At 45.7% G+C, this 25636-nt stretch overlaps 1 protein-coding gene across 2 annotated transcripts; it reads left to right on the plus strand.

Moving 5' to 3' along the window:
- The first annotated feature begins 4645 nt into the window (after positions 1-4645).
- POU4F1 (POU class 4 homeobox 1) lies at positions 4646-6715 on the plus strand. 2 transcript variants are annotated; one of them, XM_030463008.1, is made up of 3 exons: positions 4646-4768; positions 5666-5927; positions 6021-6715. In XM_030463008.1, the coding sequence occupies exons 1-3, from the start codon at positions 4646-4648 to the stop codon at positions 6713-6715; spliced, it is 1080 nt and encodes a 359-aa protein (XP_030318868.1). The 2 variants fall into 2 exon arrangements, with proteins under 2 accessions (XP_030318868.1, XP_030318858.1); XM_030462998.1 differs by having other exon boundaries at positions 5666-6715.
- Positions 6716-25636: the final 18921 nt, after the last annotated feature.

The raw sequence follows: 25636 nt of genomic DNA on the forward strand, positions 1-25636 counted from the left end.
TCCTATATTCATCTTTGGGGAATCCTGAAAAGAGAAATCAAACACAATGGGTTACAGTAATTAATTTATAAACGGTTTCACTGTGGGAATAAGGGGTTACTTTATTACTTTCTCGAGATAGGCTGTTCAGTCAATTAAGGAAATCTGCCCGTTTCTTGCATTTAAAGCTGGAGAAAACTACGGGAGACGAGTAAATGTGTTATGTAGACATCTATGCCTCCCTCCTTTTATTGAGCATCTTGGGCCATAAAAGTCGGGCTACAGCATGGTCGTATCTCCAATGAATTCACCCCTCAAAGCCTGCGAGTTTACTGCCATCAGTATTCATGAGGCTGGACGTACCCACGAGGAATAGAAATAGCAGAGAACATTAAGATAAAATCTATTACCAGGCCCCTGCGATGCTGAGCCGGGCTCAAGCCGCCTTCCCGAGGAGCTGGCTGTGTGTGGCGGGGAGAGGAGGGGCTGCCTGGAGCCGGTGACAAGAGGGGATGGTCCCCAACGAGCCTTTGGGGACCTCCCCAGACAGCAGCCCCTGCGCTCGGTGGGGCAGGGGGAGTAGAGGGGGCTGTGGCAAGGAGCCCGGCTGCAGCACCGCAGCGGGCACTAGGACAGGAGCAGTGTCAGGGGGGGAACTTGCGATTTTAAGCGTTACTTTAAGGGTTAGCACGTCCCCTCTTCCAAAAAAGAAAAGTGTCTCAAGGGCTGCGAAGGAAATTTTTCCTCTCGGGCTTGACAACTACAGATCAAACGGTGCCTTAAAAAAAAAAAAATAATAAAATAATTCCTCTCCTCCCCATGGCCTCTACCCTCTCGCCCTCCCACCTTCTGCAAGATCAGAGGGAAAAGTTGGCTGCGACTCCCGATCGCAGCTTCTGCCTCCGGGGGCAGCAGGAGTGACCAGGGAGGAGCCGGCAGCCTCCTCCTCCGGGAGCAGCCCGCAGCCTGACACCTCCCTGGCGTTCGGTGGCTGTTGTCCCCCACCCCGCCATAAGCAGCCACTCCTGACAGGGTGAGGTTTTATGAAGGAACAAGGAGCACACGGCAGGGGTTGTCTCTCCAGCCGGCCCAAACTACTTCACTCGCCATTTGCCAAAACGAGGACAGTGCAGCAGGATGCACATCTCAAGACAATGCGTCCATCCTCCTGTCTGCCTTTAGAAGACACTGGGGAGGTGAGACTGAAGACTCTTAAAACATATGAAGGACTTCGCCTCCTCAGCCTACGTCTTACTTCTGTCGGCGGAGGTGTGAAGGTGGCTGAATTTTCTGCCTTTCTGGCCGACAAAAATAAGCAAGTGAACAAAAGGGAACGTTTTAGAAGTACTGGAAAGGTTTGATTTTATAAGGAGAAGGTCTCCCCAGCCAGCACCTCCACGAGCAGCCTCTGCCACTGGTGGGGGGGGACCAGGGCTGACTCTCTGCCCGTGCTTCCTGCACTCCTGCAGTTGTGCCCCAACCAGCCCAGGGGTTAGAGGCTCCGGCAGCAAGCCCGGTAGCATGTGGGGAGGTAGGCAGGTCAGCCCTTAGCCTACAGTTCCACTCACACACCCCTCCCCCGGTGGCCTTTGTCGCAGCTTGCACAATTTTCCCTTGCTCAGAGCAAAGAATTCACTTAGCGGAAACCACATGAACTTGGCCTGAAAGAGTCCTGGCCAGCCAGGGCCTCACAGACAGCACGGACAAACATCCATGCATCCCAGGTGGAGCAGCCAGAGCTGCCATCTCACACCTTCCTCCGCTGGGCGAGGAGGTGAGTCCGGCTTTCTGCCTCCGTCCCCCGCCGGGATCAACCAAGGAGACCTGCCGTGCTTGCAGCTGGCTGTGTTTTAGCTTGGGAGGATGGGAAAGGCTGGTAAAGGCAGGATGCTCGGGCCTTTCTCCTGCAGCTGGTTGCTTCTCAAGCAACTTGGTGAAAAGCGATGTTATCTCCCACTTTCCTCTTCCACTCCATTCCTTCCTCAGGAGGTCTTCTGCTGACAAGGCATGGTACCCTAGAAATAGCTAGAATAAGTCATAAGGCTTAAAAAAAAACCAAAACAAAAAACAACAACAAAAACCCTCTCAAAGTATGATTTGGCTATTCTGATGCAATGATTTCGATAAATAAGGAGAGCTCAATGCCACTTCAGACCAGTCGTTTTCAAGCTCACCCCCCTTAGAGATGAAGTTGCATTCCGTCACCCCAGGGGACGCGGTAATGGATAGAGACCTGGCTCCTTTTCTCACCAGTAATTGGTAGTCTTTCCTCCCGGACAAGATGGGGAGCTGGGGAAGAGCTTTTGAAGACAAATGTGGACTTTACCTGGGGTTGTGGTGTGCTCTGTTTGTGTGTGTGTGCCTGCGTGCCCTTTCGGCTGTGTTTATGCGCATAAATAAGAGGCGTTCAGGGGAAAGGGAGCAATTCCGATGCACTCTGAGGCTGCCACATCCCTAATACAAACACCCCGCTGACTCTCCCTGCTGCCTGCCTGCCTGCCTGCCTGCAGATCTGCTGAAATAAACCCGGTAGCATCTGGTCGGTGACCGAGGGACTGCTCCAGCGTGCCCTAGGGGACAGAATTCACCAGGGGCCGATCCCTAGGGACTCACACTAATCCCACAGATATCTTGGAAAAGTCATCCCTTCTAGTTTTACCTCCAACTTCATAAGCAGCTAAAAAAAACCCCAAACTACCAAAACCTAAGCCTGCTCTAAAACGGTACTGTAACCCCGAATCTCTCATAAAAACAACAGTGTGTTATTCACCCTACCCGTTTTACTCAAATGCAAGAGTATTCAAGGAATAAACCACAGAAGAGTAAGGTAGGAAGACAGAAACACAGAAGGAAGAGGAAAGAAGGAAGGAAGGAAGGAAGGAAGGAAGGAAGGAAGGAAGGAAGGAAGGAAGGAAGGAAGGAAGGAAGGAAGGAAGGAAGGAAGGAAGGAAGGAAGGAAGGAAGGAAGGAAGGAAGGAAGGAAGGAAGGAAGGAAGGAAGGAAGGAAGGAAGGAAGGAAGGAAGGAAGGAAGGAAGGAAGGAAGGAAGGAAGGAAGGAAGGAAGGAAGGAAGGAAGGAAGGAAGGAAGGAAGGAAGGAAGGAAGGAAGGAAGGAAGGAAGGAAGGAAGGAAGGAAGGAAGGAAGGAAGGAAGGAAGGAAGGAAGGAAGGAAGGAAGGAGGAAGGAAGGAAGGAAGGAAGGAAGGAGGAAGGAAGGAAGGAAGGAAGGAAGGAAGGAAGGAAGGAAGGAAGGAAGGAAGGAAGGAAGAAGGAAGGAAGGAAGGAAGGAAGGAAGGAAGGAAGGAAGGAAGGAAGGAAGGAAGGAAGGAAGGAAGGAAGGAAGGAAGGAAGGAAGGAAGGAAGGAAGGAAGGAAGGAAGGAAGGAAGGAAGGAAGGAAGGAGAAAAAAAGAAGAGGAGAGTAGCGAAGAGAAGAGGGGAGGAGAGAAGAGAAGAGAAGAGAAGAGAAGAGAAGAAGAAAGAAAAGAGTGTTCTGTATGTGATTATTCTCTGCTTCAGACCATGCCAGTGAAACTTGGGTTTTCCCGCTGACAAGGAGCTCGGGGTGGCTGGGAAGCCCAAAGGAAATACAGGGTTTCACCTCAGCGGCGCTTCCCGTGCCGAACCGCGCTCCTGGTGGGCGAGGCGGATGTCACCGGCGGTGCCTGACACAATCGTGTTTGCAACCGAAGTACACGGGGTGGTGGTGGGGTATGAAATTATTTGGAAACAAATAGCCTCTCAGGGCTTCAAACAAATGCCTGCCACAGCGGTTCTTCCGGAGGAGCCGACGAGTAATTCTGGAAAGTAGCGGAGTGCGGCGGGAGGACGCCCTGTTCTGCGGTGAGGGGCAGCCCCAGAGCGGACTCGCGCCTTCTCTCGGCTGCGGCGAGAGCAACGCACCTTTGCACTTCGGTGCCGAGAGCTGGGCTGGTTCCTCTCGCCGTTCCGAGGGCCTGATAGGGGCTCCGGCCCGCATACCGGACGGCCCCTCCTGCCACCACCTCTCCGAACCCCGCCGCCCATTCCCACCCCGTCGGGGTGCCCCGGGCCGCGCCGACGGCCGAGCAGCGCGCACGTGTGGCAGCCACAGGTGCCGCAGCCCCCGGTGATCGGTGCCTCTCTCTATAAGAGCGGCCCCGCCACCGCCCCCCCGGCGAGACGGGCGAGGGCTGCGGGAGATGCAACAAGGAGCGGGGAGGCAGGGACCGGGGGCGGCGGCGGCGGGAGGAAGAGGAGGAGGAGGAAAAGAAGGAGGAGGAGGAGGAGGAGGAAAAGGAGGAGGAGGAAGGGGGGGAGACAGCTGATGCCTGTCAAAGCCGGAGCCGCTTCGCTCTCGCGAGAGCCCGCCCGGCGGTAGCCACGGGATGCGGGGCTCAGGTGCGGGCAGAGCGCAGCGCAGCGCGCCCGGCGCCGGGCAGCGGCAGGCAGCGGAGTGAGACGGCGGGGGCCGGAGGGAGCCTCGCCGCCCGCTCACCCATCAGCCCCAGCATCGGCCACCGCGGCAGCGGCGGCGGCGGGGGCAGGGTCCGCTGCGGCAGCGTCGCCACCGGTTCCGCCACTGCCACCCGCCGCCGTCCCCGATTTCCCCCGTCGGGAGGAGAGAGCCCGAAGAGCACTTTTCCCCCGACTTTAGGAGTGTTTGTGGATTTACATGCCAAGCCTTCAAGATGATGTCCATGAACAGCAAACAGCCGCATTTTGCCATGCATCCCACCCTACCTGAGCACAAATACCCTTCTCTACACTCCAGCTCGGAAGCAATAAGAAGAGCATGTCTACCAACTCCACCGGTAAGGGACATGCGACTGCAGCTCTCTTCTTCCTTCCTTCCTTTCTTTCTTTCTTTCATTCTTTCTCTCTCTTACACACAGACACACACTTTCTTTCTCTCTCTCTTTTCTGTATACCGCATGTATGTGTATGTGCATTAATAAAAAAACCGCTGCGAGGCACATTTTGACAAGCGGCGCTTAATGTTTTTTTCATGTCTTCTTCTGCAATCATCTGAGCGCCTGTGATCTTTTTTGAAAGCGGTGTTCACACGACTCTCCGACTTCATCCACTTTCTGTATTAATTTTTATGACTCGGCCTCTGAAAAGAAATGCGCTTTATGTGCTCTCGTGTTTGACACAATTCCCCAGCTGTGAGTTACAGATCCATTTCTTCTCCTCCTTTCTCTCCCCTCTCTCTCTTTAATTTTTTTTTTTAATTTTTATTTTATTTATTTATTTGTTCCCTACATTCTCTCCTCCTCTCTTTTCCCGATTTCCCACCGGCTGCCTGCCCTCTCTACTCTTCGCTTTTTCTTTTCCCCTTTTGCTCCCCCTCCTCGCTTTCCCTACTACCATTCTACCCCATCCTCTATTTCCCCTCACTTCCCTGTGCTATCGCCTGCTACAACCCGCTTCTTCCATTCATTTGACTCTCCCTCCCTCCTGTACCCCTTTACACGCCCATGCTGCTGCCTGCTACCCCCACACGGTCACCCGAACTTCGCTGACTTCTCTCTCCACTCCTGGGCTCCCCTCCCTCCACTTTTTCCTCTCCTTCCCCACCGCACACTCCATCCTCTCTCAACTCCACGCTTCCTCTCTCTTCTCTTTACCCCCTTTCTGCCTCCCCCCCTCTCCGGCGCTCCCCTACCTTCCTCTTCCCGGAACCCCGCTCTGTTTTGTGTTCCTTGCAGCTGCAGAGCAATATCTTCGCCAGCCTCGATGAGACCCTACTGGCCCGGGCCGAGGCTCTGGCCGCCGTTGACATCGCCGTCTCTCAGGGCAAGAGCCACCCGTTCAAACCGGACGCCACTTACCACACCATGAACAGCGTGCCCTGCACCTCCACCTCCACCGTGCCCCTGGCGCACCACCACCATCACCACCACCACCACCACCAAGCGCTGGAGCCCGGCGACCTCCTCGACCATATCACTTCTCCTTCTCTGGCGCTCATGCCCGGCGGAGGCGGCGGAGGCGGCGGCGGCGGCGGCGGCCACGACGGGGCGGGCGGCGGAGGCGGCGGGGCCGGCGGCGGCGGGGGAGGCGGCGGCGGCGGCGGGGGAGGCGGCGGCCTCATCTCCACCTCGGCCCACCCTCACTCGCACATGCACGGCCTGGGCCACCTCTCGCACCCGGCTGCCATGAACATGCCGTCGGGGCTACCGCACCCGGGGCTGGTGGCCGCGCACCACGGGGCCGCGGGGCAGGTGGCCTCGGCAGCGGCGGTGGTGGGGGCGGCCGGCTTGGCCTCCATCTGCGACTCGGACACGGACCCGCGGGAGCTGGAGGCCTTCGCCGAGCGCTTCAAGCAGCGCCGCATCAAGCTGGGGGTGACCCAGGCCGACGTGGGCTCGGCGTTGGCCAACCTGAAGATCCCGGGGGTGGGGTCCCTCAGCCAGAGCACTATCTGCCGCTTCGAGTCCCTCACCCTCTCCCACAACAATATGATCGCCCTCAAGCCCATCCTGCAGGCCTGGCTGGAGGAGGCCGAGGGAGCCCAGCGGGAAAAAATGAACAAGCCCGAGCTCTTCAACGGGGGCGAGAAGAAGCGCAAGCGGACTTCCATCGCCGCCCCGGAGAAGCGCTCCCTGGAGGCTTACTTCGCCGTCCAGCCCCGGCCCTCCTCGGAGAAGATCGCCGCCATCGCCGAGAAATTGGACCTCAAAAAGAACGTGGTGCGGGTTTGGTTTTGCAATCAGAGACAGAAGCAGAAACGGATGAAATTTTCCGCCACCTATTAGGGGCGGGCGGGAGGGGCGGCCCTAACACTTGGGGGCACCGGGGGGGGGCCGGGCCGGGGCCACGGGTGTTGCCCACCCACCGCCACCGTCGCCCGAAACGCCGTGGGAACCTCCGCGGAACCAAGGGACGATGTAGAAATTAAACTCAAACTACTCGGTGAGCGGGGAGGGGGGACGTGCGTTGGGGGAAGGGAGGGGGGGGGTTGTGGTATTAATTATTAAAACAAAAAGACATCGGGACGCCAACGAGAAGAAGGAAGAGAGAGGAGGTAAAAACGCTCTAGAACCCCGCGGGGGTCACTTCTGCGGCCCTGTTCCCCCGTTACTCCCCCCCTTTTTAAGCCCTCACCACCCCCAGACAGAAAGACAGAGAAAGAGCAACTTAAAGCGTAAATACACACAGACACACACCAATAAATACCGTGACAGCAACAACCACAAACCGAGAAACCTAACTCACAACTTTCCGAAGGAAAACAAACCCGACCAACACACCCGGAAAGCGAAACTGTCGGTGACAATGCTACGTTTGGTTTGGGTCTCGTTACATTACTTTCTGGTTTTCTTCCTTCTTTTCCCCTGGCTTGATAATGAATGAGGATGGCTGCGGTTTGGAGTTAGGGGGAGGTCTCTTTCTTTGGTTGGCTTGGTTTTGGGATTTATTTTTGTTGTTGTTTTTTTAATTTTGGTTTTGTTTTTGTTTGTGTGTGTGTGTGTGTGTTTTCCCCTATTTATTGTTTGTTTGTTTGTTTTGGTTTTTTCCTCCAACACTGTTTTTCACGAGGCTTTGGCGATGGGTCTTGTCTGTGCCGGGGTAGCTGTGCGAGCCGAGCCGGGGCAGGCAGCTGCAAACCCGGCGCTGCATCCGAACCTCCCAAGGCTGGGCAGCGGTCCTTTTCTTCTCCGCTGTTGCTTCAATAATCTTAAGTAGCTCAAGGAAAACAAGCAAACAAACAAAGTTAACTCCACGGCCCTTTTGTTTGTGTTCCCTCTCCGGCGTGATTTGCTTTTCCATCTGTGTCTAAAGACAGGTCCCTGTCTCTGCAGAGATGCGTCTGGAGGCAGATGCCAAACCTGCCTGAGCAGGGATGCTCTCAGAAATATTTTCAGATTCATTTAGGCTCGTGGTTAACTATGTCCTTTCCCCTCCCTCTCACCCTTCCCCGCCTCGCTCCCCACTCCATGCCCCCCGGCATCCCTCCCAAATTTGCTGGACTTAAATTAGCAGGGGGCTGCGGTGGGAAAAAGGTCCAGCCCAGCCTCGGTTTCCTGCGAGGGCTGAAGAGGTGTGGATGTTTGCACCTGGTAGGCAAAAGAAACCACCAGTGCAGAGGTTGAAATGACATTTATTTCTGAGAGATCTGCATGTTGGGAACAAACAGGCAAAAAACCCCGCAAACAGTTGGGCTTAGAAGTCGTTTATTGTAAATAATAAACGTTAGGTAGAGGATGGCTTTTGGGAGGGGGAGGAGGGGGGGGAGTGGGTGATGTGGAGGGGGTTCAGTTTGCACTATCACAGTCTCCTGGATTGGAAGCGATGATGTTATTCCGTAGTAACGATGCTGATACTACTAATAATAATCACGGTGCATTGTATGTCTCGCTGATTAAAAAAAAAAAAATAAATCTGAATTATCAGAGCTCGTTAGGTAAAACCACCAGCTACGTTCAGAAGCCATTGCTGGCGCTGGCTGTTACCGAACGGCTGTTAAGACTTTCAAGTAACAAGGAATTTCGAAAAAGAAAATGCCCTCCCGTTTAAACCAAAACAAACAATAGACTGAAATTATGCATGAAAAAAAAAAGGGGGGGGGGAAAAAAAAAGAAAAAAAAAAGGCATAAAAAGATCCGTGATAAAGTCTCGATATTATTTATTTATTTACTATTTATTTTATTATTATTATTATTATTATTATTATTATTATTATTATTTTGTGTATCATTGTTTGCAGCGCAAACATTCTATGCATTTTGAAACTGAGCACTAAATAGACTAGCTTCTGGTAGAATCTTTTGTGGATGGTGTAATTTCACAGTTTAACTGCCTGTTTTCACCGAAAACACAAACATTCTTGTCACGTTCTTGTATTTAGATTTAAAAGAGAGGAAAAAAAAAATAAAGAGAGGGAAGACGATTGTAAATATTTTCTTTAATGCAAAAAAAAAAAAAAAAAAAAAAGGTTATAAACTGCAACCACGTGTGGATCCTGAAATGTCTCACTGAATAATCTACCTGTCCATGTATGTTTGCTGAGCTTTCTCCTTGGTTGTGTCTTTATCTCTTTTATTTCTATCAGAAATATTTCTGTACGCCAAAATACAACAGGGAGATGCATCCCAGCACACTTACAAATAAAACAAACGTGAACACAGTATAGTTATTATTATTGGGTGCATTAAAAAAAAAAAAATCTGAGACACAGCTGATAAATTCAAGGTATGACCGTTAGACGATAGGACTAATTCTACCAAAAAATAAAAATAAAAATAAAAAAAAGAAAGAAAATAGTGAGAGATGTATTTTTCTGCTAAATCCAGAAATCATTACTTTGAGATAGCTCTTATGTGAAAATCGGTGCTCTGAATAAAATTAACTATATATTAGCTGCGTGTGTTTCTTGAAGTTTATAACTGCAAAATATAAATCAAAGTAAAAAATTTTAGAGGGACTTCTGAAGTATTTCTTTTCAGTTTGCTGGAAAGGATTATGCACCTATGAAATATGTATAAAGAAGAAAAGCTTGGGTGGTTTCAGGTTTATATGTTGTTCTGACTGGCCTATTGCACTTGAGTATGTAACCAGATACTTTATTTTTATTTTGGGTTAATAAATATGAAAAGCCTAAACTTATCTCTCCTTATGTTGTAAATGCAATTGTTCATTAGGAACGTATAGGATGCCACCTACTGCTTCAAGTGATCGAAAAACCTCTTTCTATTTTCTGATGACCTGTGACTAGATCAGATGCCAAATGTAAAAAGTTACTTAGTAGCTGGGATTATTTCTTCTGTAGACATATTTTAACCAAATCTTTTTAATTTCGCCGGTAAATCTGTGAATCAAGACACGTGATGTTCAGAAAAGAATAATACGTTCAAAAAGCTGTGATTTTAAACAACTGTTGATGTTAAAAAATAAGCACTAAAGGTATTTTTAAAAAAACATAGCTCTCGTCCACCTGAAATTGACTTGTTTCTGTTGTTATTAACTTGAAATGTCATCAGAATTTTTAATAAATGCATTTGTAAAGATATTATTTTATAGAAAAGTTTTGGAGAGTCAGGAACAAATAAAAATAATTACAGATGTTGGGTTTTTTTTTCATCTGCCCAAAACGATTGAAATGTTACAAGCGATACCACATTTGTATTATACAGTAATGACCGATGTATGTATTGAAAAGTTAAGGAGTTTGCTTTGTAATAAGTACAATCCTTACTGAGTACAAAAAAAAAAAAAAAAAAAAAAAAAAAAAAAAAAAAAATTAATAAAACAGATCGTGAAAATAAAAGCTTTGCAGAGTTTCCTATTTTTCATGGTAGGAAACTGTGCAAAACCGGAATGCTCTGCTTTCCGTCGGGTGAATCTGAGCAGCTCATAAACCCACGTAGTACTCCGAAGCCTTTTTGATAAAGCCTCACTAAAATGTCGAAAGAGAGAGAGGAAGAAAACTAGAATAAAGAAAGTGTTTATCTTCATGTCTATAAGGTCTAACCTAAGTACTGTTAAAACTTTTGCATTCGAGGGAAAAAAAAAATAAATAAAATGAGAGAAAGGACGAGCAGGAAGAATTTACATTCTCATTTATTCCCCAGCGGTATGTAGCCTCTTGCATACAGAAGTGCAACTTTTAACCAAAAATAAATGTATATTTCCTCCTGCCCACCCTGTGGTAGGGGCCGAAGGCGCTGGAAGGTGGCGGCTGCCGCTTCGGATGGCTCCGAAACTTCAGCCAGTTCAGCATCTCTGACCCTTGCCGGGGACACTTCGGAACTGCGGTCCCTTGAATGGCGTTTTTTCCCACACCGCAGGTATCTCGCCGCTCTTCTGATGTGATTTTCCAGTCCTAAATCCACAAGATCTGGGCTAGCTCCCGGAGTCTCTGTTTAACGCTGGTTCTCTGATTGTTTTCAGATTAAATTAGGTCATCATAAGTGAGTAACAGACACCCACTGCCACGATCTTATTGATTTTTACTCTCCTGTGATATTAAGACTAATTCGGTCCTGATTCAACAAGTAAAAAAGGCTCCTAAGAAGGAGAATGAAGTGTCCTACAACACAGATTTTATGCTCCATGTACCCCCATTCCTGCCTTCCCGTGTACCCCCCTTATCTTCTAAGAGAAATAGATTTGTGGAAAGATAATTATTATAACTACGACGGACTAAAGCGCATAAAGCCTGATACCGCTGCTGCTGCTGCCCTGTGTTATTCTGGCACGTCCCAAACGACTGTAAATCCCTCCAGTTATTTATGTCTTGCTTTTCAGCCTGTGCTAATCTTTTTTTGTTATTATTGTTTTATTTTTTTTTAAGCTTTATTATATTTACCTGCTGATTCCAAAAGCGGAGGAAAACATAATTGATTTTTAAAAGATCACCAGCAGAATTCCAATCCGCTTGGGGACCTGTTTCCACCTGCCAGACGAGAGTCTGATTATCGGTAATTATGTTATTTAAGAGTTGATAAGAGACGGGAGCCCGCTGCTGGCGCCCGGGCCCCCTTTTCCCGGCCCGGGTGCGGAGGGGACACAGGCGGGGACAGTCTCGACGGGACCGCCGGCAGCACGTGCACCGCCGCAAACACAATTACGGAGCCGCCGTTAATAATTCATGGGCTGAGATTTAGAAAATTAATAAAATGAATTATAACAAGAGGCTAATTAAAAACTTTAGTAATTGTTGTCAAGACAGCTTGATGGGAGGCGTGCATCACGACACCGCCCCCCACCCCCTCACCTCGCACCGCTTTCCCCTCCTTCCATCTTTCCCCTTCTCCTTCCGCTTTTGGAAAGCATTTTCCCCCCCCCTCCTCTTCTGCAACCTCTTCGCACCTGAACAAGGCTCAGTTTGGGAGAAAAGAAGTGCATGAATATATAGGTTATCTGAATGTACAGGTCCCAGAGATGGGACCGAGGTGGTAAAACTGCAAACAAGTCTCTTTGCATCCTGACAGATAGGCGGGCGGGTGGGTGAATGAAATCCAGGGACCAAAAGTTAATTTAAAATAGGATATCACATATAAATCTGCGAAGAAACGGCAGTAGCAGAAAGTGGCTGCTGCACCGGCGGACGGACAGCGGCTGGGGGCGGGCAGGGGCTGGGAACATACAGGGGCAGGGGACAGGCAGGGGCAGGACCCCGCGGGTGGAGGCGCGCACTTTCCGCCTTTCCTTTCTCTCCACCGGTAGCAGCGTCAGTAGGTGCGGGGGTTCACAGCGCGGGGGGCGGAGAGGCCGCGGGGTGCCCACCCCACTCCTCGACCAGATGTTGTTTCTTCTACTGAGTTGAAATACAACTTTAAGTCAGGCTCGGAGCTGTGTTTCCGCGGACAGACGGGCCCGGGGCTCACGGTCCTCTGTAGCCCCGCGGATTTATGTCGGTGTCACCAGCCAAAGGGTTGCCGTGGCTTCATCGTCAAAGGGCAGCTGTGCATGCAAAATCTGCTTCCCAAATTGATCTCTGAACTTCTGCGGAGTCACAGCCCCTCTGGGAAAACAGGAGTCCTCCTTTGAACTGCATTTCAGTTCCTTCAGCCTCCTTCACCTTAGTATGCCAGAGCATCCCTAACTGTGGGGAAAGGTTGCTAAGGACCTAATCTTAAAAAAAAATACATATCGGGAAGCGAGGATTGGTGGTGGGAGGCTATTAATTAAAAAAAAAATCTGATTACATAAGACATTAATCACTCTAAGGGCAGAAGCATTTAAAAGGTTTGATGTGAAAATAAAATAAATAACTAAATAATAATAAAAAAACCCCAAAACAACCCACACTGCACTGATGCTTTGCAGATAAATTTCAGCTTCGCGTTGATTTTCGCATGTCAGTAGTAAAAGTCTCAAAACAGCCTCTTTCTGTGGTTATGCCGAGCCACCCTTCTGCTTGGCCAGGGTGTGGGGCAGAAGGGTTCCCGGTGCGGTGACAGACCGCTCAAGCTGGGCTTCAGCAGCGGAGTCCTGGCAAAGGCAGACACAGCGCTCCTGCTGCAAGAACTGAGGTGCGGAGAGGGACAGAGGGGTAAGCACATCCCTCGCCAGGATAAAAGAAAGCAAGTTGCAAGTATAAGCCAAAGCTAAAATATGTAAAAGCTGTGAGTTTGGGGGGGCATTCTAAATTTATTTATTTATTTATTTGTAAATGAACAAATGTTCCTTGACAAGAGGCTAGCACGTCAACGAGAATTTTTTTTTTTTTTTTTTTTTTTTTTTTTCTTTTACAGGCTGCGCGGAAAGAAGTCAAGGCGCCGACATACATAACAGTCCTTGATGGTGGTCATTATGTAAACCGAATTACTAACAAAAGTTTGTTTGGTAACTAATCATAGCTCACTAAATCTCTGCCTCTCTTCACCTCAGAATAATATATACAAACTTTTGTACACGCGAATCAGAATAAAACAAAGTGTTGACAGCATCCAGCAGTGGAAATTCACTTACACAAGACTTTTTTTCACTGAAGTGTCGACAATAAACATTTAATGAAGGCAGAGACTTGGATGTCTCCAGACAGTGTCAGAATACTTTAAACAGACCATTAGCATGGCTTCTTCTACTTCAAACAGAGCACACTATACCATAACATTATAAAAATACAAAGTATGAAACAAATAATCTGTTTATACAGATACTTTAAGCTGTTTTCACCAGCTCTGACATCCCCTGTATTTAGTAACAGAAACTTACTCATTTCAGATTACTCGCGCTTAAAAAATGTTAAATACAGTTAATGCAATATTAATCGCCCTTTGGTGATATAAAATGCAATATTTTCAGGCAGCTATCGAGCTTTTCTAGAGGAAGAGCTGATGAAAACAGTCACAGCTGAATAGTGGAGAGAAAAAAGCTCTGTATTTATTGCTTTTGTTTGGCTTTTGGCTACAGAGACAGGAACATTCTAATGGGGTAAGGACATTTATTTTATCTGCAATCTATTGCTGCTAGAGCAGGAGTGGCAGATGGGGTTTGGTGTTATATTCACAGAGTAATTTAGAGCAAATCCTAATAACTAATAATGATTTATGTTAATTTCAATCACTTATGTGACTTTATTAAAGCTCTGCTGTAAGAGGAATAGAAGGGGGGTGGGAGGGTGAAAGAGGAGAGACTGGAGAGAGGCAAGCTGTGTCTGTCTGCAACCAAACCGCATGCTCGAGAGGTTGCTGTGGTGGGTTCCAGCGAAATTTCTGACCTGAGGAAGCAGTGACTGGCAACAGCTACCGTGCCCAGCTTGCTTTTCAGTCTCTGTATCGTCGGCACTAATTTCTTAAAAGAAAAGCTCAGTGGAGAAACCCGTCCACCTACGAGAGGCAAACAAAAATAGAGAAAGAGAGAGAGCGAGCGTGCGAGAGAAACTCGTGATATGCAAAATGTATTGATTGTGTGCGAGGAATATGCGATGCTGATGTGCTGGGCTCCCGAAAGAAGAGAAGAAAGCTACTGACAGAATAGCTAGAAAGAGCCCAAACGCACACTATGCAAAACTTTTATCATGGGTTGTTTCAGTGTGGTGGAGGTCTAAAGTTATCTACTCATGTTACATCGGCTTTACTCCTCTCCGCAAATCACTAGAAATCTTTTCCCTAAGAGATTTTTTAATGCTTATTAGGGGAAAGAAAAATTAAAAAAAACCAAAACCCAACAACAAAACCAAAAAACCCCAAACAAACCAAAACAAACCTAACCCCAAACCAAACCCCACATCTATCTCGATGAGCCTTTGGTATTTTCCCCTGTAATCTTAATTTTCATTAGCAGCTGATAATATTAGAGCGCACTCACGTAAATACAGGCGCACACATTGTCATGTGTGCATTGAAATGAGAGATGTTTGCAAAAGCCAGGAAATCTCTAAACAACTAGTGCTGCTCTGCCTAGGGTCGGTTTGATGTAGGAGAGAGGAGTACTTACAGGATTTTGAAAGGGAGGGTGCTCTTCGCTTCTGGCAATTTACTTTCCCAGCTACCTTTATGCGTTTTTCTGCCTTAAGGCACACAGTCTGAAAGTAAAACAACATCAAAGCTCCTTATTAACACTATTTTCCTGAAATCAGAAGATGAAGCCACCTGAAACGTTTAATCTAGCTTTAGCATTTATTTCCCAACAAAACAGCCAGAACAAAGTTCAAAAGAGCTAGGGCAGTTATCTACAGGAGGCTAAAAGGCAAAGAGCAGGGAATGATTTATGTTTCTGTCAGAACCCTTGAAATGGATTAAATAAATCTTAGGGTTTTGCTGCTTTCTCAGCCGCTGTGTTGTGCACTGTAATTCCCTCTCCCAAACAACTCGGCTGGGAGCAACCTCTCTCCCCCCCTGCCAGGTGTTCGAGTTTCCTGACTTTTGGGTGGTTTGCAGAAAGATGTCTTTTCTGCTTCGCAAGCTGGAACTGTGTTTTAAATGCCATCGGTTTCCACACAAGGAAATCTTTGTGTTCTCTGTTGAGAAGTTTTTATATATAGCAACGCCTTCTTTCCTTAGATGCTGGGGGAAAAAAAAAATGGAGCGAGATAAATTCCTATTTTAGGGACTAGGAGTGATGTTGCTGTCACTTGCCGCCTCTTCTCTTGAAAGCGGCACTATCAAATCGGGGTGTGTGGGAGTGTGTTGTTTACGCGCCGGCTCTTTTTTGAACCCTGTCGCGGCGAGGCCGCCGCAGGCTGCGCGCAGGCGGAGGCGGAGAGGGGGGGAGCGGCAGCCGGTTCAGCACCACGGAGAGCTCCGGCGGAACGGGCGGGCCCGCGGCGCGGAGGGCGGCTCAGCGCCATGGAGAGGGCTGCGGCGGGGCGAGGCTGCGTCCGTCTGTCTGTCTGTCTGTCTGTCTGTCTCTGCCTGCACATCAGCCTGTAATATGTTAATGGCCGTGGGGTATGCCTGAGGTACCATCTCAAGCTGCTTCGCACACCATATGTCAGGCCGTTAGCCACATGGATCTATTAATCAAAGGGGGGAGAGAGGGAAGAGGAGAGAGGCGGGGGGTGGAGTACGGAGGGGGAAGGGAGCTTTTAATACCCTACCCTGTTTTGCTGTATACTTTCTCTTTTAATTTCTCTCGCGTATAAAGACTCAGAGTTCCTCTAACACACAGTTGTGACTTTTAGTTCGCTCTCTTAAATCCTCGTGCAACCAGCTCAGGTCACCCGATGGAGAGATTTGAGGGAGGACGGGGTTGGGGGAGGGGAAAAGGGGGGAAAATGTGTCACGTTTCCCCCGGCAAAGGATTTGGTTTTAAAAGACTGCTCAACTTCAGTGACAAAGGGGATCTCTGTCCTCTCCCTCAGCCTTCTCCTTGCGGAGGCTGCTTCCGAAGAAGTTTTTTTCTAGGATCACCTCCCCTACACGCAACCAGACCTCTGACCGCCCCTTATCACTTTGGCATGTGCTGCATTACTTATTGCAGCACGTCATTTCTTCACGGGAGGTTTGTCACACGGTAACTAAACCCGGGAGATCCACAAAAACACTGGATCCACAAAATTTCCGGGAGCACAGGGAGAAGTAGTCTGTGTAGGAGAGCAGTGTAAAAGCTCCTGTGTACATTAATTTTTCATGCAGCCCTCAAAAACCAAGAGGCGGGCCCTTCCAAACTTCTGTGGTTCAGTCAAATAGAGATGTCCTGATGTATCGAATGCCAAGGTTAGCACCCGAGGAGATGCAAGAGCTCTCGGCTCTGAATTCTGCTCCTAACTTGTAAGATAGGGTGGTTTGGGGGACTTTCTCTTCAGGATTACCATGAACAGGCTCACACGGGCTCCTCCTCGACCCTGTGAGTCCATAGGGGCACAGCCCGGGCAATCATGAGTCCCAGCCTAACTCTAAGACTGTTGAATTATTTTTACTTACTTATTTTTTAAAATTTCTTTCATTATGAATGAGGGAAAACAAAACCGACACCTTTTACTCATCCACATGCCCCATCTAGATTATTATAAAGTCCTACAGTGGCACAGCAAAGTTACTGAGTGGTGGAGGACGGGGAGGACAGGATCATTTCAATGTGCCAGGACCCTGCAGCGGGGGCCCCTGCAAGTGCAAGTGATTCAGGCATATTCCCTACCCCTAATATCCAGGCCAAGTGGCGAGTGTGTAAGGACTGGAAATGGCTGGAAAATATCCACAGAAAGGGGCAGAATGTGGGCTAGACAAGGGGCATAGAACACAAGGATAAACTGTTTTTCTTAGGTTTATATTTAAAAAATCAAGGTCCTCCAGCTGGCTGAAATTCCAGTGAATCACAGAGAGGATAGTTAGGGGTAAGAAATGCATGAAACAACTTCTACAATTGCATCCACCGTGTAGTAAACATCTTGATTTTGTTGTATGGTACAATGCATAGGTTATGTTGAAGTCAGCCTTTAAAACAGACTTATATTCTGACCTTTTTTCCCCTTCTGGTGGCTCGAAAAACAATGTTTGCATCTGTGTTTAGATCTAAAGCTGATACTCATCTTCTGGAACCTTTGCTTTAATACAGATTGCATTTAACCTGCAAAAATATGAATGCCTGTGTAAGGCAATACTTTACATCGAGACTGAGGTAAATACACGGGCTGAGTGTCAGTTGATTCTGCATTTCCAGCTCCCTAGGGAAAGGTTCTTATTACTTTTAAATTTTGGTGCACACGCCACCCATCATTTTCTTCCTCTATTTAAAAGGTAACCCATATATCTGTCGTTTTAGGTTTCCAAAGACTCGTAACTTAATTCCTTCAGGCTATTCATCAGCACAGTAATTAAACTAGCAAATGGATGTAAATAAAGTGAAATTGGTTTCATGACAGATGAGCCGAAGAGGCCTCTGACATGAAACAAGCCAGGACAATAATTATTTCTGCACCGGGCTATATGAGGAACTCCATCTGGATTTATTAGGTGCTGCAAGTTATTTGCTGGGAGCAGGCAAGACAGGAGGACTCACTTTAATTTGACAGGATTTTTTTTTTTTCTGTTTGCATCCTAAGTAGATTACAGAAATATAAATCTGGAATTAGCTTTGGCAATACACTGAGAAGCTCGGCATTGAAAAATATTTAGTGGGAGAAAAAATTTTTGATTAAAACAAATTTTTTTCTAAATGCTAAATTGGATAAAATCTCTCCTAAAATCCAATGTCGAGCCACTTCCTATTAAAAATAATTCAGATAACCCAGGCAGACAGTGTTTGTTTCTCTTTTCTGCAGATACGCATGCAACACAGTAAAGGCAATAAAAAGAAGGCAAATTTTGGAGAGCTTGGGAATTCTGAAGAGCTTCACTTAAAAAAAAAAAAATCTCAGGTAAATGGTGCCTAGTAAGATCTGCCCACTCCCTCTTCTCTGTCAAGGAAGTTTATACCTGTGGAGAAGAGGGGATTACAGAAAGGGGCTGCGAAAGAGAGGGTAGGGATTCCGCAAGGCTCAACTGTAATTGGAGCCATCAGGTCCAGCTTGGAGTGGAAGTAATATACAGAATAAATAAAAAAAGGGCTCTCACAGCAGGTGCAGATTAGTCCCTTTTCCCCTGAAAAGATTAGAAACTGACTGCTTTATGCTTAAACGTACTCTCAATTATTTAAGCGCCCCTTCGTGATTAGCAAGTAAAAGTAACGCTCCAAAGCGCTGAAGAAATGAAGCAAGAATAACATCGCTTTCCCAGAGCTCACGTAGGCTTTCCAGCACATGCCCAGCTCCCTGCCGGCTCTCCGCGCTCTGACGCGGAAACTCTTTTAGATACACATACACCTGTGGATGGGGAGGATGGGGGGAAAGGAAAGAGGGAGGGGAGAACGAGGAAAGGGGGAAGGTTCAGAGGGAAAAAATTCGGCTGTCGAGGCTGTGCAGGTTGCAGACCAACCTTGTTTCATAGACCCGTGGGCAGATTTTCCCAGGAATGACGGAGCCTCAACATCCCTTCCACTGGGGAGGGGGGCGGGGAAGGGAAAATTCGCACCAAAATCCCGACCGAAAACCCCCAAAACCATCTTCTTTCAATGGGCTGGAAATGAACCGAGGATGCCTGTGTTTGCATACGGCAGTTTGATCTGGGTTCATATCTTTCTGCAATCAAATCAGAGGCGTTTTCCACCCTTCCCTCACGGAAGGGACTGAGATAACTGCAAAGCCAGGGAGAGATCCTAAAGGGACTGAAATCCCCTTATGTCTGAAGCTTTCCCTTTTAACACACACCAGACTAATTATTTAAAAGTTCTTGTAAAATTAGAAGACATAGCCCGGTCCTTTAATTAGAATACACTGTGAATAGGGATAGCATATGGAGGGGAATGTCAAGAAGAGGGTGCCAGGGGCAGATCCTAGGAAATCTGTATTCATTTCTGCCTCCTATTTGTTCAGTAATCTCCACCATCATAACTAAATCTTGGAGCACTGATGTAGTTCGAGTTGTTGTTGACTCAACGTCAAAATTCAATCACTGGGGGTTTTGCATCAGCCGGGCTACTTATTTGTCTAATAAATCCGTCATTTTGTAAGAAAAATATTTGAGCAGCCGTACTTGACCTCTTGGTATCCACAAGCCACATTTATTTCTACCAGTTTACAAATGCAAAATGGAGATGATCATCTTAATGCCTCGAGGTACCGTGTTGATTTCTGATTGGATTTTAGATGGAAATGTCTATTTTAAATATCCCGTGATTAAATTGTACATATAATAGAATTCACGCCTCTCAAACCAAATCCTAATTTGCAAACCCCGATTTTAGTTTAAAAGAAATATTATTTAAGCATAAATTGTTTTATTAAACGTCTTGTTAACCCTCCAGTGTACGATTTTTGTTATAGCCGGGCAGGAAAACTTATTTTGACCTTGGACCATCTGTTTCTGACTGAAAGGTGTCAGGAAAGTGTGGGATAGAAGCACAACCGTTTGAGAGCGCTGTCTAGTCCGTGAAACCCTGCATTGGGGGATTTATTGCCTCTATTTTTACATATAATCCTTTCGAAAAAAAAGGGGCGACGTTGAACAAGTTTATTTGGCGGGGGTCGGCGGGGGGGGAGGGGGGGAATAACTATCAGGAGCTTCTTGGTTGAGAGGAAGGGAATTGGGGGGTGGGGATTCTCAAGAGAGGAGAGATTTGGGAGCTTGCCGTCTGGAGGGGCCGGCTTCAGCCGCCAACACAAACCCCAGGGAGCCGAGACTATCGCCCACCCACCGGGGCTCCCCGTGTCCTGTGCCCGGCCGGGCCCCCCGCTCCCCCGCCGCATCCCTGCCTGGGGATGCCCCTTGGCCCGCACCCTCCCCCGGCCAGCGGGGATATCAGCCGTGAGCTGCTTTTATTTTGGGAGCTTGTTTCCTTCATTAAATATCCCCCCTTCCTCCTCCCCCGCCCCCCTCCCCTCGCTTTTTGCCTCCCTTCCCCTGTGTTTTCTTCCTGGGCGGCTGCCGGGGTCTTTCGGTCTCCATGGAAATAGAAAGGGCCGCTGCCATCCCGGGCATTATTCTGGTCGCTATTCTCTCATGAAAGCCAACTATCCATTCGTTTCCCCACCACCCACTGGCGCCGGGACCACGAAGGGCCATGTCTGGCGAGCTGGAACCCGCTGGTTCCGGAGGTCTTTGCCAGGCAGCATCCCCCGGCAGCCACCCTCTGTGAGCTCCTGAATGCAGTGCCCTATGCAAGGGATAGGGAGGGGGAGTTGTGGGGGGGTGTGGGAAATATTTCAGCATATTGAAAATATTAATGTTGGCTTATAGGAATTAATCTAATGGGCTATAGTTATTATCAACTTATACAGGCTTAAATCAATATAAATTAATTTAATTATGATTTCTAATTGCATTATGCATGATCAATTTGAAACACTGCATTAAAGATAATTAGAGCAGGGTGCTAGTCACTAATCACTTCCCTAATAGCTTAACGAAAAGAAATGTCATGTGTTACCTATGGGGTGGACCCATGAAATAATATAAACGCTTATTTTCCAGTAGAAAACAATTTTACCTTTTAATAGACATTTTAATTATTTTATTGTAAATACTGGATGAATTTGGACTTTTTAAGTGACTTTGATTAAATTTTATTGATACTGATAGAAGTCCTGATGTATTATAAGTCCATCTATTGATGACCTGAAGGAAGACTAACTTTTATGTAAAAGTCTCATGCTGTCCTTAGAAGCCAGTGCCAAGAGGTCACAGTAGATGGAGGTCCTAGCTTAGCATAATGGGTTTAACATTTCCATGACATCATCAGGGAATCTGAAAAGGAGTCTAAGGATAATCAGAGTGGTCATTCAGAAGCAGAGTAAATATTTTATGAGGATATATAGAAGACAGGAAAGAAGGTGGCCAGAAAGGTGAATCTCTACTTCTTCATGCTCTGTGAAGAAGGTTTTTCCCTCGGTACCAATGTTGATTGAAAACTTGTGTATTGTTATTACAAAAAAAAGGCAGAGCATGCCCCTCAGAGGCATGAATTTCATCTTTTTTTGGCAGTGATCTAAATATATTTGTATTTGTTGTCACCCTTATGGGCTACAGACTATTTGTCTCTTACTTTTAAGATATAAATATATCCAGACTTGAATCTATATTTGTTGTGCACATTATCGCTTACACAGGAATCTGTTTTTACTTTAATAACAAAAGGGCATTTATTGCTAAAATTAAACCAACCAGCATAAATGAATGCCTTGTAAATGGATGGTGTGAAGCAAAATGATTGAAAATTATTTCCTTGTGATTATCTGTATTTTACATCTTTGCATAATAACTGAAGCAGTACTTACAGCGTACATCTTGGTTGGACTCATTATACAATTCATCATAATCAAAGAAGTATTGTGTAATTAGGGAAATTGAAATTAGAGAACAGTAAAGAGCAGTAGTATATAATACTCACATTTGTCACAGAAAGACCTGTTTGAAGAAGTTTCCTTCTATTAGGGCCTCATTGAGGCCAAGAAGCTTTGGGCCTCCCAAGGGTAACAGTATATGAATAAAAAGGAGTGAACTCCAGAGCCTAAATGTTACTCAAAGAGTGTAGCCCTTTATGTCTAAGTTATTAAAAACATACAGACTTTAGTACTGAATTTTGAGGGTAGATGACTGTGGATGGAACAGTTCCAGGGATTTCTTTTTAAAAAGACTCCTGCTTAAAAGTGCACAGTCAAATAGTTATTTTTCCCCCTGCTATGCCCTGCAGGGAGAAGGTAGAAGCAGAAATAAGCTTACTTTGCATAACAATTTCTAAGTATTCCAGTGAAGTGGGACAAATTGCAGGATAAGCCTGGTCATTCTCTCTGTTGTTCACAGTTTGAAACGATGTGGCCTCATACTGCCAAGTTCCACTGACAAGATCTGAAAGCAATTCATGGAAAGGTTTTTAAAAGTGCAGGTACTCTAACCTCAAACTTGCTGGTTTTCTTCAGTAAAATGCTCCAATAAAGCCCTCAGTTCCTGCAAGGAAAGTTCTGATATATTGGAATTGCAGTGGGTCTATATGAAATCTAACAGTTTGAGATAAGGATGGGATAACAGAATAACTTAAAATATTGCAGTGATAAAAGACTTATAAATACCACTGGAGACAAACTCTGATGGCTCCTGTGTCACTTCAGCTGTGGTAACTATTCCAGCTGCTGTGACTTTCCCACTATGTCTCTTTTACATCCTGACCTGTGCCCCAAACAATATTATTTTCACAAGTGTTGCTCAATCTCTTGTCAGGAGTCCTCCAGCAGGAATCTTTTCCATAGCCAAAGAGATTACAAGGGGAAAAAAAGTATTCCACTGGATTTCACAGATTGACACAGGGACTGAAGCCAGTATGTAAATTCATCTTGTAATACACCCAATTTTTTCTGCTCTGACTAAATACTGCTCCAGACTAGAATTTGGGAAGTCTCAACTACAAAAGGTGCAGGTGAGAGCTGTTGAGAATACTGATTTTTTTTTATTATTTTTATTTTTTTAACAAGCTCAAAGAAAATCCTTGCTTGTGCAGGAGACTCTTGGTTATAAAAGCCTCACCTATACACTGTGTGAGTGGTCAGCTTGAGAACCACATGAAGTCTATGTTTTATGCTGTTCTTTCATAAAATGATTGATTTTAGTTGAACCAAGAATGGAGCATGAGAGCTGTTTGTATTCCAGGGAAAGGAATTAAAAGTTACCCAAGAAAAAGTGACAGCTGAAGCTTTGTACTTATGAAACTATACTATGCTCCTCTCTCTAAATTAAATCCAGTACTTAATAAACCAAACACCTTCTTGGTTCAAATGCATCCTTCTGTACTTACGGGCAGCCTCTGAATTGGTTTGTAATCATGGCAATTCAGCAGAAACTTTGGGTCCATTTTTAAAATTTTTCTCCATGTTTTTTAGTTTAAAATTAAATTGAATTTTCTCCTCATCTAAAGTTAAACAGAAGAAAATTTTTAATTCCTTCAAACTTCAAATTTTAAAAAACGCAAAATATTAAAATGATATTTGGCTGCCTGACATCTCAAGGCTGACACTGACAGCTAAGGCAAAAATGTTAGCAGAAACTTTATAATAAAGTCTTTGCTTTCTAAAGCTTCAAAACTAAACCTGGCAGCTTTGGTTTTCAGTAATAGAACTAAGCACAGTTTGATCAGTGCCCATTTTAGTGCTATGCAGGCAGCATAATTGTGCCTGACGAGGTTGCCACTGGTAGTGAGCTGCCATGCTCAGTGTGAATATGTTGGGCTACAAGGGTATATTTTTTTTAAAACAAAACTGCTCAAAGACTGCCAGAATATCAGGTAATTGGACACTGGGTATCACAATTTTCTGAAAATGCACAGGGTTGTGCTAGAGAAGTTTGTAAGTGTTAGGAAGCAGGGGAAAGTCTTTTCAGCATCCATGGGAGACCGAAGAGGACGATGCTCTTAGCATGTAATTAAATATTAATAATGGGGAGAGGCTGGACTTATTTTTATTCTCTAAAACATTGTTAATAAGTCTCAGTCTGGCATTGAAAACATTAGGCACATCGCTCTGTGTTTCACCTTTTTAACCCTGTTTGCATGTTTAAGTAAACACACTTAAGGTCTTTTGTGCTCATGATTGGTGACAAAAACAATCTGTATGTTAAACAGTCTGTATGCTGGGCTCAGCAGAGGAGCATATTCAGGTTCAAATTCATCTCATTGCATTCTGAGTAAAGCTTGATAGCCACCAACTATTCTGTCTGTATTTCAATTGCATAGGGCTTGGTTGCCCAAAAAAAGGACAAGACTGGTGAGTTTACTCTTATCAAAAAAAAAAAAAAAAAAAGGTAGAAATATTAAAAAGAAAATTTGATTAGGAAACAGAGGAATATAATGACCTTCCTTACTCTCAATCATATACTGCCAGCTAAGTGTTTGAGTCTGAAAAATTGCACTAATGAAGCTATTTGAAGGCTTTTGTGGACAACTGCTTCCTCTTTGAAGATTAAATGAATGATGTTGATGTGATTAATCTTAGTACAGGGAGTGATGCAGCAGCCAGAAAATACCTTGGTGATTTTCATAATTAAACTGAATCAACATTTCAAAGAAATGCCAGTGTTATCACTTGTATATTAGAATTACATTCATTAGACAGAAGAAACAAATAATTTGAGCAAACAAGATTTTCCTTTTGGTGTACTGAGACTTCTGTCATGTCTCAGAGTATCTTGCTATAAATCATCATTACTGTTTAATTTTATCCTTGCTTTTTTCAGTGACTTGTTTTCTGTTTATTTTTTCTTAACCATCCTAATGATTCACGGTTTCTTCCTTCCTGGTTATTTATTTCAGTTTTAAATAGTCTTTTTCAGTTAAATTTGCCAGCTAAATTTTCCAGTTAAAATTGCCTGCCCAGTGTAGGATTTCAAAACATTGTTACAGAACAATGATGTGAATATTTGCTGGTTTATATAGATAATAGAATCAGGCATTCCAGCTCTTCTTAGTTTTGCAAGAGCGGATATGTAAAGGATAAGGCAAGCCACAGAATGTCTGAAAGGCAGGAGGGACAACAGTCTCTGCATAAGATGGAGAACACAAACAGTTCACAGTGCTCTGTGAAAAGAGCAGTTTGGGTCAAATTGTACATCTTTAATTAATTTCCTAAGAGTCTTACAGATTTTGGCAGGACTTCCCAAAGTAGCAGTCCCTAGCAGCTGCTGAAGTGCCAGGATCTGGATTCTCATAATTGGGCAACCTAAGTGGTCTACAATAGTGAACATACGAAATATTTAAGTAATATATGTGCACTATTTTGTAACATGAAGAACTTGGAAGTATTGGATATGTTTCTCAACAGAAACACTTAAGCACATAGATGGACACACATATGCACGTGTATTCACTGCCATGTGTATAACCTGCCAACTTGCCAAACATCTTAGGGAAGGTAAAAACACAAAAATATAATAACCTGCTTCTTTAATGCAAATGAAAGTGAATGTGTAGGGTTAATCACTATTGCATCACTACAAATGTGCCATATTATTCTATCACCTCTTCAGATTATTTGAAAGGTTCCTCGTGGCTTTTGGTAACCCTGATATTTACAGTGTACTTCTAGTCATTGCACAATCTTTCCTTTCACAGTTGCTTAATAGAAAAAAAAATAACTTCTTCAGTGTAGTGGATAAAATACTAGCTTTTCACCTTGAGGACCTAAATTTTAGTTCATTCCATAATCTAAAGTGAAATGAGCTTGGTGGTCTCCACACAATCTCTAATAATGGGCAATGTGGGCAATAATC

The sequence above is a fragment of the Calypte anna genome, chromosome 1 (assembly GCF_003957555.1).
Source record: "Calypte anna isolate BGI_N300 chromosome 1, bCalAnn1_v1.p, whole genome shotgun sequence".
NCBI lineage: Eukaryota > Metazoa > Chordata > Aves > Apodiformes > Trochilidae > Calypte > Calypte anna.